This window comes from Coenobita brevimanus, chromosome 57 (assembly GCF_032717465.1).
Source record: "Coenobita brevimanus isolate Jiangsu-jjx chromosome 57, ASM3271746v2, whole genome shotgun sequence".
NCBI lineage: Eukaryota > Metazoa > Arthropoda > Malacostraca > Decapoda > Coenobitidae > Coenobita > Coenobita brevimanus.
Window position 1 is genome coordinate 2844080 of NC_137010.1, and position 19176 is coordinate 2863255.

The 19176-nt window shown below is 41.3% G+C and overlaps 1 protein-coding gene across 1 annotated transcript; it reads left to right on the forward strand.

Annotated features, from left to right (window-relative positions):
- Positions 1–3645: 3645 nt before the first annotated feature.
- LOC145402192 (chondroitin sulfate N-acetylgalactosaminyltransferase 2-like) lies at positions 3646–13761 on the forward strand. The gene is made up of 10 exons (XM_080274310.1): positions 3646–3790; positions 3989–4139; positions 4649–4766; positions 5994–6070; positions 6303–6489; positions 8120–8452; positions 9974–10106; positions 10519–10648; positions 11580–11658; positions 13486–13761. Exons 1-10 carry the CDS (start codon positions 3646–3648, stop codon positions 13759–13761), a joined length of 1629 nt encoding a protein of 542 aa, XP_080130436.1.
- The last annotated feature ends 5415 nt before the right edge of the window (positions 13762–19176 follow it).

The following is a 19176-nucleotide window of genomic DNA, read 5'->3' on the forward strand; positions in this document are numbered from 1 at the left end:
AGGGTTCTGTAGGGCACAAAATAAGAGGGTTCAGTAAATTCTGCATCAGACCATACCAGATTTTGAAAGGCCCCTCAAGGAGCAAATCCCCCTGGCCTCCCAAATGTCTAGCCGCGCCCCTGTTAACACCGTTTCGTAAGTGATTTATTTTCCCTATCCCACCTTACTATCCTCTTCTGTTTTTCGTAACTATAAATCCTTCAAACATCGCCATACACTGCATAAGTAACGTAGAAAAGGATATTAACCAGTCATATCCTAAAATAAATCGCCAAGGAAGAGGTGTCACGGAGCTTCCTTTTTGCAGCTTGATTCACGTAGCTGAGTGGCAGAAAGAGACAATACTACCTGCTCTACATCCTCCCCATAGCACTTCTTCGTGACTAGCATTATATTCCAGTGTTAGTCTGATGAGCATTCAAGGTGGAGGGATGGCAATTTTAGGCCAAGTTAGAGTAAAAAGAGTAAAATAATCAAAACTTTATTACTAGATATTATTTCTAAGTAAAGGTAATTCTAACACCTTCTAAGATCCGTAATCTAAGGAAGCTCCCTAGCACCTTTTCGTGAGCGATTTATTTTTTGGAAACGGATGAATGATATAAATTCGTATGCTATTTATGGAGAGTGTGGTGTTATTGAAGTGATTTAAATGACACAGAAGAGGATAGCAGGGAATAATAAGGAAAATAAATCGCTTAGGAAGAGATGTAAAGGGAGATCTGCATTAATCTGTATATAATAATTTCGTGGTAACAAAAATATGACTTTATTGAGGGAAATTTTGATCCTGTTCCTAACGCCTCCTCCTTAGCGGTTTATTTTCCTTATTACACCTGAGCAATACAAGGCGCCAGACATCGTAACTTACTTCCCAGGCGCCAATGCCCACCGTCCATACTGCATACACACACACACACACACACACACACACACACACACACACACAGGGCCGTCTCATCCAGGACTGGTGTGTTTTTTTTTATAACGTGTTGATTATAATGGTGTGTGTGTGAGTGTGTGTGTGTGTGTGAGAGAGAGAGAGAGAGAGAGAGAGAGAGAGAGGTGGGGCAAAAGAATTATATGAAGATTTTGATGATTACACTGGAGAGAGAGAGAGAGAGAGGGAAGTGTGTCAGTAAGGAAGAAGAGCACATAGGGAGGTTGCTGGCCTTGTCACCCCTAAACAGAAAAACAAACAAACAAAAACAGCGGCAGCGACAAGAATAGCTGTATTATTCTCTATCTATCCGTCTATCTATCTATCTGTTTGTCTATCTATTTTTACTTCTTGCCTATTCTCTCTCTGTGTCTGTATATCTGTCTGTCTGTCTGTTTTTTTACCTTTTGCCTATTGTGTTAATTATAGTCACAGGTTTCGTCTCTCTGCCTATCTATATATATCTATCTATCTCTGCCATCTGTCTGTCCCCTCCAGCCATCCAACCATCTATTTATTAGTAGCTGTTCTACCTCTCAGTCTGTCTATCTATCTATGTATCTATCTATACTGTATTGCTCTATCTGTATATATATATCAGTCTGACTAGCCTTCATTAGTAATCACTCCATTACACAGGGGCAGCAGTAACCATCCACATCAGCAATATTAACCGCAGTATAACTCTCTCTCTCTCTCTCTCTCTCTCTCTCTCTCTCTCTCTCTCTCTCTCTCTCTCTCTCTCTCACCGTAACTGGCTTCCTGTCTGGCTTTTTTTGCCACGTCTAACGGTTCATTTGTTGTTCCTCTACATGTTTCTTTGTTTCTTTGTTTTTTTTGTGTGTGTAGTGGTAATTGGTTTTGTTGTGTGTGTGTGTGTGTGTGTGTGTGTGTGTGTGAGAGAGAGAGAGAGAGAATACGTGTGTGTGTGTAAACGGTGTGTGTGTGTGTGTGTGTGTGTGTGTGTGTGTGTGTGTGTGTGTGTGTGTGTGTAAACGGTGTGTGTATGTATGTGTGTGTGTATACTGTATATGTATGTATGCGCCATGAAAACCAGTATTAATGCCATCCTTTTAAACCGCCTCCTTGCATTCAAATCAACCTTGACTTAACCCTCGAAATTACTCACTTCTGTCGCCATGTTAACTTGTCTCAGAGCATATCACCAACTTTGACTTTAACTTTGAATTTAACTTTGAATATAACTTTAATTTTATCTTTGACTATATGCACATTAGTCAAGTTCCTTCTTCATGACGAATATTCTGTCTATGGTTTCTCGGGTCAGGTTTCAAAATTTACATGTATGAGAGAGATAAGGTGTTTGTAAGAGTCACACACACACATACTCGTACATACATACATACATATATACATACATACGTACACATACACAGCTACCTAGAGATATTAAAAAATGGATCGAGAAGACTGGAAAATCTCCCTTGAAATTTTGAAATGGTAGAATGAACTGGAAAATCAACCCAGACATTTTGAAATAAGTAGCATAAGCTCCAAAATCTACCAAGAAATGTTGAAATAGATGAGAAAAAAGTAGAAGAAATGAATGATAAAAGTAGAAAAAATAGATGAAAAAAAAGGAGAAGAAATGGATGAAAAAAAAAAGGAGAAGAAATGGATGAAAAAAAAAAGAAGAAATGGATGAAAAAAAAAAGGAGAAGAAATGGATGAAAAAAAGAGGAAAGAAATGGATGAAAAAAGGAGAAGAAATGGATGAAAAAAAGGAGGAGAAATGGATGAAAAAAAGGAGGAGAAATGGATGAAAAAAAAGAAGAAATTGATGAAAAAGGGAGGAGAAATGGATGAAAAAAAAATGAAAAAAGAAGAAGAAATGGATGAAAAAAAAGGAGAAATGGATGAAAAAAAAAGTAGAAGAAATGGATGAAAAAAGAGGAAAGAAATGGATGAAAAAAGGAGGAGAAATGGATGAAAAAAAAAAGGAGAAGAAATGGATGAAAAAAAAAGGAGAAGAAATGGATGAAAAAAAAAAGGAGAAGAAATGGATGAAAAAAAAAGGAGAAGAAATGGATGAAAAAAAAAGGAGGAGAAATAGATGAAAAAAAAAAAAGAAGAAATGGATGAAAAAAAAAAAAGAAGAAATGGATGAAAAAAAGAGGAAAGAAATGGATGAAAAAAAGAGGAAAGAAATGGATGAAAAAAGGAGAAGAAATGGATGAAAAAGGGAGGAGAAATGGATGAAAAAAAAGGAGAAGAAATGGATGAAAAAGAAAAAGGAGAAGAAATGGATGAAAAAGGGAGGAGAAATGGATGAAAAAAAAAAAAGAATAGATGAAAAAAAGAAGAAATGGATGAAAAAAGAAAAAGGGGATTAAAAAAAAAGTAGATTAACAGGTGAGGCACACATGACACCTGACGTCGACACCTGCGACTGATTAAGGTGACAGGTCCATCAGCACACCTGCCCCGCCACACCTGACCGCCATTACTTCGTGAGGTGTGGCTGTGGTGGAAGGTGTGGTGAGGGAGGTGTGGAGGAGGCAGTGTGGTTGATTTGCTGTGTTGCTACTACTACTACTACTGCTACTACTACTACTACTACTACTACTACTACTACTACTACTACTACTACTACTACTACTACCACCACCACCACCACAAAATCGTCCACCAAAATGAGAAAGACAACGAAGAGGGTGAGGGTGTGGAAGGGTTAAGTGCGGGGGATGATTGAGGGTAGAGTTGCGGCCATCATGCAGAGGGTGAGGTTCCTGGCGCAGCCCTACCTTCCCCTTCTGCGTCTCCTCCTGCGCATCGCCCTCCTCTGCGCCGGCGCCTACGTCCTCTTCCTGATCCTGGCTTCCTCTACGGGTATGCCTTGTACTCTCTCTCTCTCTCTCTCTCTCTCTCTCTCTCTCTCTCTCTCTCTCTCTCTCTCTCTCTCTCATCAGTATAGAGGGTGGGGGAGAGCGTCCGAATTGTGTTATCCTTGTCTTTAATTTTGCAATGAAAGAAAACATGTAATACTTTAATCCTTACCACATCCTCTAACTCCATCTCCTTCCACAGGGCTGACTGCCACGTCCCTACCTTGGCACCCCTTCACTCGAGCCGGGAGGAGCGAAGGAGGGAGGAAGGAGGGAAGGAAGAAAGGAGGAAAGATGGAGGAAGGAGAGATTGTCAACACTGATCCTAACTATCCAAGGATTAGGGATTGGCTGTGAGTATGAGGAGAGAGAGAGAGAGAGAGAGAGAAAGAAACTCACTAATCTTAAGGTGCCTTCCATTCCCCTACAGGATAAGATGGCAAGGTGTAGTAAGCAAAATAAATCGCTAAGGAAGAAGTGTTAGGGAGCTTCCTTAACCCTCCACCACTCCATTTACCCCCCTCCGTCCACCCACTAGTCAAAATAAATCGCTTAGAAAGAGGTGTTAGGGAGCTTCATTAACCCTCCACCAATCCATTAACCTCTCCTTCCATCCCCCTAGGCAAAATAAATCGCTTAGGAATAGGTGTTAGGGAAGATTCCACAACTCTTTACCCCTCCACTCACCCCCCCTTCCACTCCCCTAGTCAAAATAAATCGCTTAGGACGAGGTGTTAGGGAGCTTCATTAACCCTCCACCCTTCCACTAACCGCCCTTCCTCCCGCTACAGGTTCGACTGTATCTACTTCGGCTACTAAATCTCCACCCCTCCACTAACCCCCCTCCCTCCTTCCCCTACAGGTTCGACCACATCTACTTCGGCTACTACGACGGTCACCTCGTCTACACCAACCAGGGTAGTATTAACGGTGAGGTGAGCCGAAAACCACACCGCGCCGAGGCGGAAATGTTCTCCCGGGTGAGTTCAAATCGCGCTCTGTTCAAATTTAGCGGCGTCAATTTGTCGTTCCACCATTTTGAACGCCGAGTGAGTTCAAAAAAAATATTATGTTCAATTTCACAAGGATTAATTTTGACACCGCCATGTTGAACGCTTAGGGAGTTCAAATCCGTTCACTTCAGCTAGGCGTAACATCGGCAGTTCGCTTTCTTGAATGCCAGGTGAGTTCAAACTAGGCTCTGTTCCCCATTTTGAACGCCAAGTGAGTTCAAACCAGGCTCTGTTCCCCATTTTCAACGCTGAGTGAGTTCAAACTAGACACCATTCCCCATTTTGAACGCTGAGTGAGTTCAAACTTTGCTCTGTTCACTTTAACTTGATCAAAAATTGCCATCTCACCATCTTGAATGCTGAGCTGTAACAGTAGATTAACGCCAGAATATGCTGCTAGTCACGAAGAAGTGCTATGGAGAAGAGGTAGAGCCGTAGTATTGTCCTGTCCTGCCGCTGAGCTACGGGAAATAAGCTACAGATGGACGAAATTCTTTGCCAACTTAAGGTGAACGAACTATAGACAAAATCGTATATTACAGATTTTCGTCCTTTTGTACCATATTATTTCGTACCTTATTTCTCTTGTAATTTTCCTTATTTCGTACCTTATTTCTCTTGTAATTTTCCTTATTTTGTACCTTATTTCTCTTGTAATTTTCCTTATTTTGTACCTTATTTCTCTTGTAATTTTCCTTATTTTGTACCTTATTTCTCTTGTAATTTTTCTTATTTTGTACCTTATTTCTTATTTTTGTACTTTTCCTTATTTTGTACCTTATTTTTTATCCCGTTTTCTACCTTGTTTTTGTTCCTTTTGTACCTTATTTTTGTACCTTATTTTTATCTTATTTTGTATCTTTATTTTTGTACTTTTCCTTATTTTGTACCTTATATTTGTATCCTATTTTGTACCTTGTTTTTGTACCTTATTTGTGCCTTGTTTTTTATTTACCTTATTTTGAACTTTACCTTATTTTGTACCTTGTTTTTGTATATAATTTTGTACCATATTTGTGTATCTTATTATCTAAAAAAAATACATTATTTTTGTACCATATTTACCTTTTTTACTTTATTTTATACCTTATTTTTGTCCCTTATTTTGTACCCAATTTTTGCTTCTTATTTATGTAGAGTACCTTATTTCACGTTCTGTTGTACCTTATTTCGCGTTGCACTTCTTCGTGACAGGTGCTGAGCAAAGCGGTACAGTACCTGGACATCAAGCACCCCGGACGGTACACTAGGGAGCACTGTAACTCGATCAGGTGAGAGAGAGAGAGAGAGAGAATAATGTCAACCCCCGAATTGCATCATCCTGTCTTTCCCTCTGCTTACGGCCTCCAGTCCTTTAAAGGCAAAGTGTCTTTAAGTGGGAATATTGTCACGATAGATAAATAGATAGATAGATTGTTAAAGTGATTGATATATTTCTGTGATGGATGATGAGATGATTTTATGCAACTAACCTCTCTCCTCCTCCTCCTCCTCCTCCTCCAGATACCGGACGGTGCCTACGGAGGGTGTGGAGGCTGACGTCACGTGCGGGAGGTCAGGTCAGGTCGACAGGCTGACCCTCCTCCTGCCCTTCACCACACCCAGGATTCTCTACCACCACCACCACAACCACAACCACATCGCCGTTATTATGATTATGCCGCTACAGGGAAGGATTGAGAGTTTGCAGGTAAGTTATTATTGTTGTTATTATTATTATTATTATTATTATTATTATTGTTGTTGTTGTGGTAGGTGGGGCGCTCACCATCCACTCGTAATTCTGCTTATTATTATTATTTATTATTGTTATTATTTTACTATTATTATTATTATTATTATTATTATTTGAAGTTAATTATTTGATACTAGGTGATTCAAGTATAATCAAATCAGTAAAAAATAATGATATGCTTTAGTAATGATTTATTGTCTTTAGCTGAAATTCCTCTCTCTCTCTCTCTCTCTCTCTCTCTCTCTCTCTCTCTCTACGGGGGGGGGGGGTAGTTTGGCTCATCTGAACATTATATAACTATTTAACATCAACCTTTCCATACATGTTATACTTTGTCTTATACTCAGATATCTCAACACTGCATCAGATCAAGACTTGAAAATACACGCTATACGCAACACTGTATTAGATCAAGGCTTCAAAATACAGGCCATACGTGTAATTGACTGAAGTGCTTGGTGTGTTCCTGTAATGATCGTGTTTATACGGTTGCGTCATGCGGGTGTGTGTGTGTGTGTGTGTGTGTGTGTGTGTGTGAGAGAGAGAGAGAGAGACTACTTAGGTGTGTGTGTGTGTGTGGAGAGAGAGAGAGAGAGAGAGAGAGAGAGAGAGAGAGCCTACAGTGTGTGTGTGTGTGTGTGTGTGTGTGTGTGTGTGTGAGAGAGAGAGAGAGAGAGAGAGAGAGAGGAGAGAGCGTTCTTAGGTGTGTGTGTGTGTGTGTGTGTGTGTCTTGTACTAAATTAGCTTTAAGACAAGAGAAAATTATGCTTTAGTTCATCATAAACAATAATAATAATAATAATAATAATAATAAAGTTGATATTTGAGGACGCAGATGAGCAATAACTAACGAGGAAATCCATGGTGAAATCTTGTTGTCTTTGGGGAGTGCAGCTGACACGCCCTCTGCAATGGTCACTATCTTATCCCCATCACTCTTATCACCAGCTCAGTAACACATCAGCTGACGAAATTTTATAACCTGATTTCAATAACCTGTCGCCACCTTGAGTAAAATTGGGTGACGTGTGCACAAATGTAAGTAATATGACCAACCTTATTTATTGCAAAAATATTGATGGTATATATTTTTCATTTCAGTTGAATTATGGTTGAATAAAATGCGTCCATATTTGCTTATTTTTGTTTTGAATATATTAAGGGATTTGTAGAATTTTACTGACGGATTGGGGCGTATACCATCCATTCACACGATGTGGTGCTGCGTGTTAGAAACCAGACTGACTAGAAGCCATTTAATAAGTAAAATAGTAACCATATAATTAGTAAATGGACGCCTGGTGGCCATGTAGGTCAGGAGCTCTAACGGGACGTGGCTGGTATATTGAAGTCTGAGGGAGATTGGAGTATATGCACTCAATGCCATTCAGGGGCGAGTGACTGATTACAGCTTCCGATCTCTTCTGTTTTTTTAGTGAAGAATTGGACGTTTTAAATTGTTTGCACCATGAACTTAATTTTTATCCCCTCCCCCCCAAAAAAAAAAAAATGGATCAAGGTTTTAGCAGTTAAGGGAAAAAAAATAATAACCATTTTGCTTCAGCATCTCGTTTCCCATTTCCAGCTGTTCATAGAAAACCTCAAGAAAGTCCTAGAAAACGGGGACATTGAAGTCGGGCTCAGCGTCGTCTACTTCCAGGATTCCTTCACATCTCTCGCCAGGGACATGATCCACGCTGCCTCCAAAATCATTCCAAACTTGCAGACAGAATTTATATTATTGGAAAAGGAGGCTGGAGAGGGAAATGAAGCAAGATTTTCGAGAGGGCGCGGCCTGCAAGCGGGTGCCGAGAAGACCAAATTGGCGGGAGATGTGCTGTTCTTTGTTGATGTCGATGTTCTGTTTACAAGGGAGTTTCTGACACGCTGCCGAGCCACACCGGTCAGGGGGCATCAGGTTAGCCATTTATTTATTTATTTATTTAGTGTGTGGTTTTGTTTCTTGGATTCCTGGAGCTGGAATGGTGTGTGAATGATTGCGTTGCCTGTTTAACCGAGCATGGTGTTGGTAAATCTCGGCCTTCACTTTTTTTACGTCCTCTCGCCTTTGATCTGGATTCTACCTTGCCCCGTCTTTAGGCGGGAGTGTCAAGATGATTATACAAACAGATAGGTAGATAGATAAATGGATGGATAGATAGATAGACAGGTAGACAAATGGCTGGATATATTAATAGATAGATAGTTATACAGGATAGAGGTAGACAGGTAGTTCATGCACATAACCTTCTAGTACCGCAATATCAGTTCATTTTCTCATCATCCCTCAGTTACACACCCTCAGTCACCCTTATCTCTTATCACTGAACAAATACCTAAAGGCGTGTACAGCTCATGTCACCCTGACTACACCTCACCCTCGTGTTATCAGGCGGTGGCAAGGGGTGATGCAACAGATAAGGGCGATGATAAGCGATACGTATAGAGTGATAGAGATTCTTTGTACAAGGAAATAAAGAGCGGAGGTATGAATGTGTTGGATCTGGTGTTTTCTCGAACAGACCAGGATATTGATAAGGAAATTGGGTAATCATTCTCTCTCTCTCTCTCTCTCTCTCTCTCTCTCTCTCTCTCTTTCTCTCTCTCTCTCTCTCTCTCTCTCTCTCTCTCTCTCTCTCATTTTTATTTATTGCCCGCCACGAACCAACAGTCAGACGCAAAAGTTTCCTAACTCTTCCACTGCATCTCTTTCACACTTGGGGCTTGTCCGTCACTTTCCTCTGCAATGCATCATATCAGAGAAAATCATTTATAGGCAGAGAAACACACCAAGTCCCTCTCAGCTCAGGAATATTAACCACAAGAGGAAGAATAGAAGAGGTGAAATACTAGGCGAGTTTTTGTCCCCCACTATAGGTGTAGATCTGGTTTGTTCTAGTTTACGCTAACACATTCAATATGGTAATTCTCTCTCCCTCCCACCCTCCAGCCCCCTCTCACCCTCCTGCCTCTCTCTCTCTCTCTCGTACATACGGCAACACATACACCCCTTCACAACGATGACCCCCATTGTACTTGCCCCTCGCCCTCCCCAAGTGTACAGTACATGCTAGTGGTGGTCTTAGTGTACAAGCCATCTTTTGTGTACAGTAACAAGGAGAGCAGCAAGAACAACAGCCCTACAACACAGCACACACGTACACGAACAATCATAACAACTCCCACTCTCACTTACTCATCCCACAAGTGTTCATTTAAGTGGTGTTCTGGCTGTACAACCCTGCATCGTGTACAGTAACAAAACAAATACTTTCTATAGTCAGGCTTTCGTGTTGTACAGTCCTGCATTCGTGTACAGGAGCAAAAATAAGAACAGGTACACCCTATTAAAAAAATCTACTCTATAACCGAGCATTCGTGTTCAATCCTCCATTCGTGTAAAATAACTCCATCTGTTACATTGTACTCTCTCCTACAGGTGTACATGCCAGTGGTGTTCTCCCTGTACAACCCCTCTTTCGTGTACGCCCTGCACAAGCACAACGTACCGCCCCCCCTCCAGCAGCTCACAGTACAGGATGACCACGGATACTGGAGACTCTGGGGCCACGGTGAGAGAGAGAGAGAGAGAGATAGAGAGAGAGGTGCAAGTTGAGGAAGCAAAATTATCATCATTCATATCATCATCAAGTTAAACATATAGAAGAATGACAGTTCATATTCTTTCAGCATATCATCATCATTATTATCATCATCATCATCAACAACAACAACAAATTAAACTTACAGAAGAATGACTGTATATTCACTTAGCAGCACCACCACTACCATCATCGTCATAATCATCATCATCACCGTTCCTTCTCACCACCCCCGTCTTCCTCCTTCAGGTATGGTGTGTGTGCGCCCTCATCATCATCATCATCATCATCATCATCATCATCACCACCACCACCACCACCACCACCACCACCACCACCACCACCACTGTTCCTTCTCACCACCCCCGTCTTCCTCCTTCAGGTATGGTGTGTGTGTACCGCAGTGACTTCTTAGGGCTGAGGGGGTTTGAGGTGACCCGAGATGGCTGGGGAGGGGAAGACATAAGGTTCCTCAAGCAGGTGGTCAGGCACGGCGCATACAAGGTTATCAGGTGAGCCGCTGGTCCTGACTTGTGCAGCTTTGTTCTCACCCGAGGGAATTGGGCCAATTTTATAACATGAATATTGACTCTATCGGATACGTTTATGTGAAGTTACAGAACGTGGTGAATGTTTTTGACGTATCAGATAGAGCCAGGATTCCGGGGGCTTTAATGATGAGTGAATGAAAGTGTGGCCCTTTGGAGTAGGCAAATTTGGGTTGTCTGGACGTTGCTACTCCTCACCGTGCCCAAGGGTGGGAAAAGAGGTCCGGATGATGCTGATGATATTAATCTGGTGAGGAACTTGATCTGATGCTGAAATACTAATTGCATGAACTTCTGTGGGCCATACTTATGAGGTAGGTATGAAGCTCCTTGGTTACTAGTCAGATCAACCCTCCAGTCTGACCAGTTAGCCCATCAGCAGAGCCAAAAGGGGTTAGTTGAGAAAAGACGGGCTATAATGGTGTTGGTGGTTGTGTGAGCGGTAGTACGGAGCAGAGTTGGCCACCTGTATCTCAGAACTACGTCAGCCATTCAGTTAATCACTTTGTCACGCCTAAGCAGTCATTAATTTTATCTGAGTCAGTGAATTATTTTATCACCTAATTTGCCAGTTCATCAATATGTTTATCTGTCTGTCTGCAACTGTATTTTAGCCAAAGTAGTCTACATTGGTCTATAAATCCATGTAATGTTATCAATCCACGTGGGCCATTCCACCTGCACCATCCCAGTTATATCGCTTATCAGTCCGTCTGTCCATCTATCAATCTATCTGCTATCAGTCCTGTGCATCAGTCAGTCTGCCTCTCTGTCAATCTATCTACCCATCCACTGACTCGCTCGCCCCACCCATACACTGCTTGCCCACACTGACTCGCCCCACCCATCCACTGACTAGCCCCACCCATCCACTGACTCATCCACCCACTCACAGATCCCTGGACCCTGGGTTGTTCCACCTGTACCACCCTAAGGACTGCTCCACCGCCTTCCAGCGCTACGCATGCCTCAAGGTGGGGGGGTCACGTCAGGCTTCACTTTCTTTGTTTACTTTCATAGTTTATACTCGTTTTGCTTTACTTGTTTGCTTGACTTGCATGCTTTACCATTTTGTTTACTTCCTTGCTTTACGTAACCAAACCTCCAGACTTTTCCTCGCGCCTCTCTGTTGCATGCCGTTGTATTTGGCATCCACGTGTCTCAGGGTGGATAACAGTTTGCTTTCTTCCGATCACCATGGCACTAGTTGTTCTTAGTGCTTGCCACTGTAGGACACTTTTTTTTTAATAGAATACAGGAAGGAAAAACAAACGAATAAATAATAATAAATAATAATAATAATAATTTAGTTTCAACCCACTGAAGCAGGTGACTTTTTTCTGTATTATTTCTACCTCCAGATGACATTATTCACAATTAGGAAGGATCTCTGTCAGCTAAAAGGTTAATGAAGACCAAACCACGCATTTTGAGATGCTGATGAGTATAAAAAATGCAGTCCCGGTAGTATTAGTAGTAGTAGTAGTGTAGTAGTAATAGTAGTAGTGATAGTAGTAGCATCAGTGTAGTAATAGTAGTGTAGTAGTAGTAGTAGTAGTAATAGTAACCCCGGGCTCCTCTGAACGTGAACTCGGTGGACTGCTGACCATATTTACCTAGCGGTCCTCCATTGCTTTTGGGGGGAATTATTATTATTATTATTATTATTTTGTGTGTGTGTAATACCGGGCAGCAGCACCACCACCAGCCTATATCAGTGCCACCCCGTGAAGGCGCCCTCCCTCTCACCTTTTCTTTGTGCAGAGTGCGTCATTGTGCAGAAGGGGTTAAGAGAGGGTCACCTTGTTTGTGGCTTGTTTATTTATTGATTTGCCTTGTTTACTTGCTTATTTTGGGGGTTTGTATAATTGTATAGGCTTCTAGTGTTCTTCCATTCTCTCTCTCTCTCTCTCTCTCTCTCTCTCTCTCTCTCTCTCTCAGAAATGATTTCCTTGCTTTGTGTTGTTTATTTTGGGGTTGCTTGTGTTGATTTTTGAATATATATGGCTCGTTGATTTGCGGGTTGTTTGTCTCTGGAGTTCTGGTTTGTTTATTTTGGAGCTGTTTATGTGACCTGTTTATTTTGGACTTGTTTGTGTGACCTGTTTATTTTGGACTTGTTTGTGTGACCTGTTTATTATGGAGTTGTGGGTTGTTTATTTTGTTTGTGACCTGTTTATTTTGGAGGTCTGGCTTGTTTATATTTTTGTTTATGTGACCTGTTTATTTTGGAGTTGTTTGTGTGACTTTGAGATTGTTTTATTGTATCGGTGAACTGAAAGCAATTACATGCCCACCCTTTCTTTCTTTCTTTTTCTTTTTTTACAATTGCATCCCGGTTTTCGATGATACTGTGCAATTGCATTTTCCTTTTTTCTTCATTATTTTCGTAAGTACACAAAATTGTATCCCATTTCTCGATAATGCATTGTTTACTTTAATTTGAGCTTGATGGAGGCTGGGAAATTGTTATCATGTCTTGAAATATAAAGAATACATCCATATATAATTATGTGGACGTTAACCGATAGTTGACCAAAAATATTCAAATCAGTAGCTATGGTAAGGTTAGAAAGTTGAAAGTGCGCCAGTAAATTCGGTTCACTGTTCAATTTTTCTGTAATATTTTCGTCGAGAAGTTGGGGCGTTATTTAATCGATAGTTGCTCAAAAATATTCAAATCAGTATCTATGGTAAGGTTAGAAAGTTTAAAATAAGCCAGTAGATTAAGTTCATTGTTCAGTTTTTCTAATATTTTCGTCGAGAAGTTGGCTACGAGTTGTTTTCCACCGCTGTCCCAGATGAAAGCCATGAACGAAGCCTCTCGAACGTCGCTGGGCCTCTGGTACTTCAGGCGGAAGGAGAACCTGTCCGTTTTCGGTGTACTGGCTGAGGGGAACCAGCTGAGCGACGCCGACGAGGAGGAGGCGCGGGAAACCGAAGCCAGCTCCGGTGTCGGGACGAGGTGGCTGCCTGGCGTGCTGCTCGCGTTTGTTTTGGTGGCGTTCGTGTGTGTGGATTTCGGATTGATGGTGCATAAGTACCGAAGGGAGATCCGGGAGGCGAGGCAGAAGTGAATGCGAGAAAGTATGTGAAAGTCAATAAAGAGGAAATGGGAAGGAATGGCTGAAATATTAATAAGCGGGAAGTGAGAAAGTTTGAGAAAATGGGTTACGCTTTTAATAAACAATGAGGGGAAAGTGATCGAGTGAGCAAAACTGAAAATACAAGGAGTTAAAGAATATGCTCCCTTCCAAAAGAAATATATATATATATATATATATATATATATATATATATATATATATATATATATATATAATGGAAAATGTAAGAATAAAAGAACGATAAAAATATAGGTAAGTGATACAAAAAAGAAAAAATAATAAGGAAATGAAAGAGGAGCTAGTGAAATAAGTTATAAAAAAAATAAAAGAATGTGATAATATAGATCAATAATAGGTTGGATAAAGTGAGCGAGCGGGGGAAAGAGTGTAAGGAAAAAATATATAGTAAAAGAGGTTATAGATAAGTAAACATATGAGAAAAAAAATGTGAATAATAACATCTGAAAAAAAAAAAATTATAGGTATTCTGCTCAGGTATTATATTTCTACCTCAAATAATGGTTGTGGAGAGGGGCGCCTTCACGTGGTGGTACTGATACCCTGGATGGCGCACTGCTGGGCTATGCACTGGTCTCAGCACCCGTCCCGTCCCCGAAAGGAGAATGGGGGACTGCAGGAGGGGAACTTCAGCCTGCAGTCCACTGGGTTCACGTTCATTTGACCCTAGAGCTACTACTACTACTATTATTATTGTTATTATTATTATTACTGCTACTACTACCACTACTACTACTACTACTACTACAACTAATACTACCACCACCACCACCACCCCCCTCTATAATGCCATCTTCTTAGATAACTCATAGATTCGCGTTGTAAGTAATTTTTGAGGGCCTTAGCACCTTTTCCTTAGCGACTTATTCGTAATTACTCAATATCCTCTCGTGATACTGATGCGTAGGGTCATTTTCACCCCCCCCCCAGTTGTCCAAAATGTGCTGAAGTTAAGTAGAATGTAGGACGGAATTACGTCATATGGTGCTGTGCTGGAAAATAAATCGCTGAGGAGCAGGGACCACAAAACAAACTTCAGCACGGTCTGAAAATATCTCAAAAAGGGATAAGGCAGACGCACGGACCTTGAAGTTGTCATTGTGTGTGTGTGTATGTGTGTGTGTGTGTGTGTGTGTACGCCTTCGTGCGGTGACGTAGTTTATGCTGTATTGCTTTTTTCGTACTTTTTTCCAGTTTTTATTCAGATAGGCACACACATTCATTCATACATGCATACACACATACATACACATACATACATACATACATAATAGAAATAGGTGGAGAGAGAGATCCAGGCCCTTCTATATTCCCTTGGTTTCTCTCCACGTTCCTCCATTTTTCCCTCCAGCCTCTGTTGCCATGGAGGTAACCTGATGTGTTTTCCTCCTTTCTCTCTCCCTCCTTCCCTCCCTCCCTCCCTTTTTTTTCACTCATCCCTCCCTTCTTCCCTCTCCTTATTCCTCCCCACCCCCTCATCCCGTCTCTCTCTCTCTCTCTCACTATCTTGTTTCTTCCTCCCCTCTCGTATCAGTTGCCAAGCGGCCTATCTCACACCCCGATAGGGAGAGAGGGAGAGGGAGGGGGAAGATAAAGTGAGAGAGAAGAAAGGAACGTGGAGAGAGAGAGAGTGAGAGAGAAAGAGAGAGAGAGAAATACCACTTCCAGTTGTGACTAAATTAATATCAAAGAAATAAAGCAGTAAAGCATGATTCATATACTTTCAAAAAAATGTGCGTGTGCGTGCGTGCGTGCGTGTGTGTGTGTGTGTGTGTGTGTGTGTGTGTGTGTGTGTGTGTGTGTGTGTGTGAGAGAGAGAGAGGTGAGGGAGATCATAACAGCGAGTGAAAATAAAGTGAGTGGTATATACCCCTGGCCTAGCAACAGCCGGGAAATGGAGAGAGAGCGAGAGAGAGCGAGAGATGGTTTAAACAGGAATGAGAGAGGGATGACAGTATGAGAGAGAGAGAGAGAGAAGGTATAAACAGGAATGAGAGAGGGATGATAGTAAGAGAGAGAATTTAGTGTAAAAGAATGAGAGAAAGAGGCATGATAGTACAAGAAAGGAATGAGAGGAGGGGAAGTGAGGAGGAGGAGGAGGAGCAGGGGAGAGAGACGGGGGGGAGGGGGGGAAGAGGTAAGGGAGTGAGAGGAAGCGAGAAAAAGGGGAGGGAGGGAGGGAAGATAGGAAGGACGGAGAGAAGACGGAAGAGAGGAACTGGTGAGAGGGAGTTCAAAGAAACACATAGGAATTCAAAGGAGTACAAAAGAAAACAAACTGTAACACATACGGTATATTAGTTCTTTCAAGGTTGTTATTACGGTAGGATGAGATGGAGAGGTATATGAGAGGGGTGTGTGAGCTGGGAGCAGGGCAGTGAAATGGCGGGGGACAGGGCGACATGGAGGCGATTTGTTTGTGGCCAACCCTTACGGGATTAGGGCGTCTGGCGATAGATAACTCCTTTCACCTTAACTTGGCCCATATTCTCGTCCTTTTGCAGCTTATTTCACGCAGCTCAGTGATAGGAAGGTACTGTGTCTTTACTTCCCGTAGCACTTCTTCGTGACTAGCATCGTATTGTAGCGTTAAATTCTTGCCACTAGTCAGCATTCAAGACGGAGGGATAGCGGCTTTAGAACAAGTTAGAGAAAAAAAGATGTTAAGTAATTTCTGTGAGTCAAAGACAAGGATAGTAAGGAACGGAGGGAGTGGCGAGGGAGGGAGGAAGGGAAGGAGGGAGGGACGTGGGGGAGGGAGGGAGGGTAAGAAAAGAGGGAGGGAGGAAGAGAGGGAGTGGCGCAAATGCAACGTTTAAAGAGAAAGAGAGAGAAAGGAGAGGGGAAGGGAAGGGGAAGAGGAAGAGGAGGGAGGCTGCAATAGGAAGAGAGGGGAGGGAAGGTTATTTGGTACGAGAGGGAGAGAGATGCTGCACTGGTACTGAATAATTAAATGGATAAGGGTTGAGGAAGTAACTACTGCTTGAGAGAGATAGAGTGTGTGTGTGTGTGTGTGTTTAGACTACAGTGAGGAAGGAATGAAAATACTGCAGTTATAAAAGAAGATGAATATGTGCCTAGACGAGAGAGAGAGGAAAGAGAGTTGGGGTGGGGGAGGGGCTGGTACTTGCCCGTCCGCACCAACCTGCTAAGGGTCACACAGTCCATCCACTGTAAACATTGAAGCCAGACACACACACAGGCATACGTCCACATCCACACACACACACACACACACACACACACATGGATACACATACACCATACACACAAAGATAGATACATACACCATACACTCACATCTACAAGCCTCATATTTCCCGTGTGTTTCTCGTCAGGCACGTTGCTAACAGAAATAGTGATGGAATGCAGGCTATATGCTCCTCCACGCGCTGTTTTCCGACCTTGGTAATAATTTTAATCCCTGTTGTTTTGAACTCCGTCACCTCCCTGTGCCTCTAACCACTACGACACAGACAAAAGGCATGGGGATAGTTTACAGTATATTTGAATGTCGCTGCGTTCGTAGGGTAGGTGGCGCCTTTTGGGAATTTTCAAACGCATTTACGATTGAAGCCCCATCGTAGATGTATTTATTTTATTATTATTATTATTATTATTATTATTATATTATATTATTATTGTTATTTTTACTCTATATATATATATATTTTTTTTTTTTTGCAAGAGGACTGTGCGTGGGTAGATTGTGGATTCTCATATTTTTCCTTCCTGTAATATAACTTAAGGTCTTGTAATTAATTCTTGTCATTACTGGAGGGACGTGCGAAGAGTTTACACCATTATACAGAAGCATCAGAGTTACGAGGAATTAATTATTTGTTTATGTATTTTTTTATTGGGGGAGTTACCCGGGCCATTGTCCCTCCGCCCTTCGTGGCTGATAAACAAAATAAGTAACAAGAATAAGACGCACGGGAGGAGGGTAACTGTGGAGAGAGAGAGAGAGAGAGAGAGAGAGAGAGAGAGAGAGAGAGTATAACAGTAAAATCTTGGAGACACAGGAATATATTACAACAGAGAGAGAGAGAGGGAGGGAGGGAGGGAGAGAGAATCAAGCATAAACAAGAATGAAGAAATACATCTGTGCCTGGAACCCCGTCACCTCACACAAGCATCTCACCACACCCACCACCACCACCACAACCACCACGTCACCTGATATTTTCCTCTTCCCTCCTCCAGACGATTCAGCTGTGAAGATTTTCTTGAGCTGGGGGGTTTACTTATGACCTAAACATCTTTAATTACATAAATGAATTTAATCGTCTGGAGGTAATAATAATAATAATAATAATAATAGTTATAATAATCTATCTATCTATTGCCAGACACCATAATCCCGTATGGGGTGGCCTTTTGACTCTGAGTTATTCGTTTTACAGGGAGGGGCACTAACCCTCCACCAACCCACTTGATACGTAGGGAGCACGTATGGTTTGGTTATATGGTTACCACCAAGCGTTGTAAATGGTTTCTCGGCTTACAGGAAACCATTTGGCTGGTCACTCAATGTAAAGCCACCTGCAACGGAAAGATAAGCAATAAGTAGTGACAGAAATAATAATAATAATCAAAATAGTTGTAATAGTAATAATTGTAATAATAGTAATAATTGTAGTAGTAGTAATAATAATAATAATAAAGTTAATACTGTAAATCTACTTCTTACCTCACCTGGCGGGTAATCAATCCCTCACACCTGTCTCACCTTTTGAAGACTGCAGAATTTATGTTTATTGTGTGTTATTACCTGTTTCTCACTCTCTATCTCATTTATTACTTTATTTGGGGAGAGTTTATTATATTTTTTTATTCTACATTTTTTTTTATCTATACCTAAATATATTACAATTATTTTTGGTATTTTTATGTTGATTCCATGTTACGTTTTCTTTGTGTTAAAAATATATTGCACTTATTTTCCTTATTATTACATTTAGTACAGTTTGTCATATTTGTAATTATATAAAGTAACTTATTAGATGTATTACGCTTATATTTCATGGCATTACATTTACTATAGAGTACTGATTACATTTTCTTCCACTATCTGTTTTGTTACATTTTACATAAATTTGCACTTATTTATTAATATTTAGTTACATTTTATTACATTAAGGAGCCAATAAATCCTGTAATCCCTTGTTAGTCAGAGGCAAAAGTAATCCCACTGCGTTTGGTTCACTTTTAGGGTATGTCCGGTGTGTGTGTGTGTGTGTGTGTGTGTGTGTGTGTGTGTGTGTGTGTGTGTGTGTGTGTGTGTGTGTGTGTGTGTGTGCGTGCTTTGTTTCCCGTGATTTAGCATTTATCAGTGTGTCCTTCTTGGTGTGTGTGTGTGTGTGT

What these genes read in the sequence shown, in the direction of transcription:
- LOC145402192 (XM_080274310.1), top strand. Translation starts at nt 3,646, where the DNA reads ATGATTGAGGGTAGAGTTGCGGCCATCATGCAGAGGGTGAGGTTCCTG. An exon ending in GATCCTGGCTTCCTCTACGG is followed by an intron (nt 3,791 to 3,988) that starts GTATGCCTTGTA and finishes CTCCTTCCACAG; the next exon opens with GGCTGACTGCCACGTCCCTA. An exon ending in CCAAGGATTAGGGATTGGCT is followed by an intron (nt 4,140 to 4,648) that starts GTGAGTATGAGG and finishes CTTCCCCTACAG; the next exon opens with GTTCGACCACATCTACTTCG.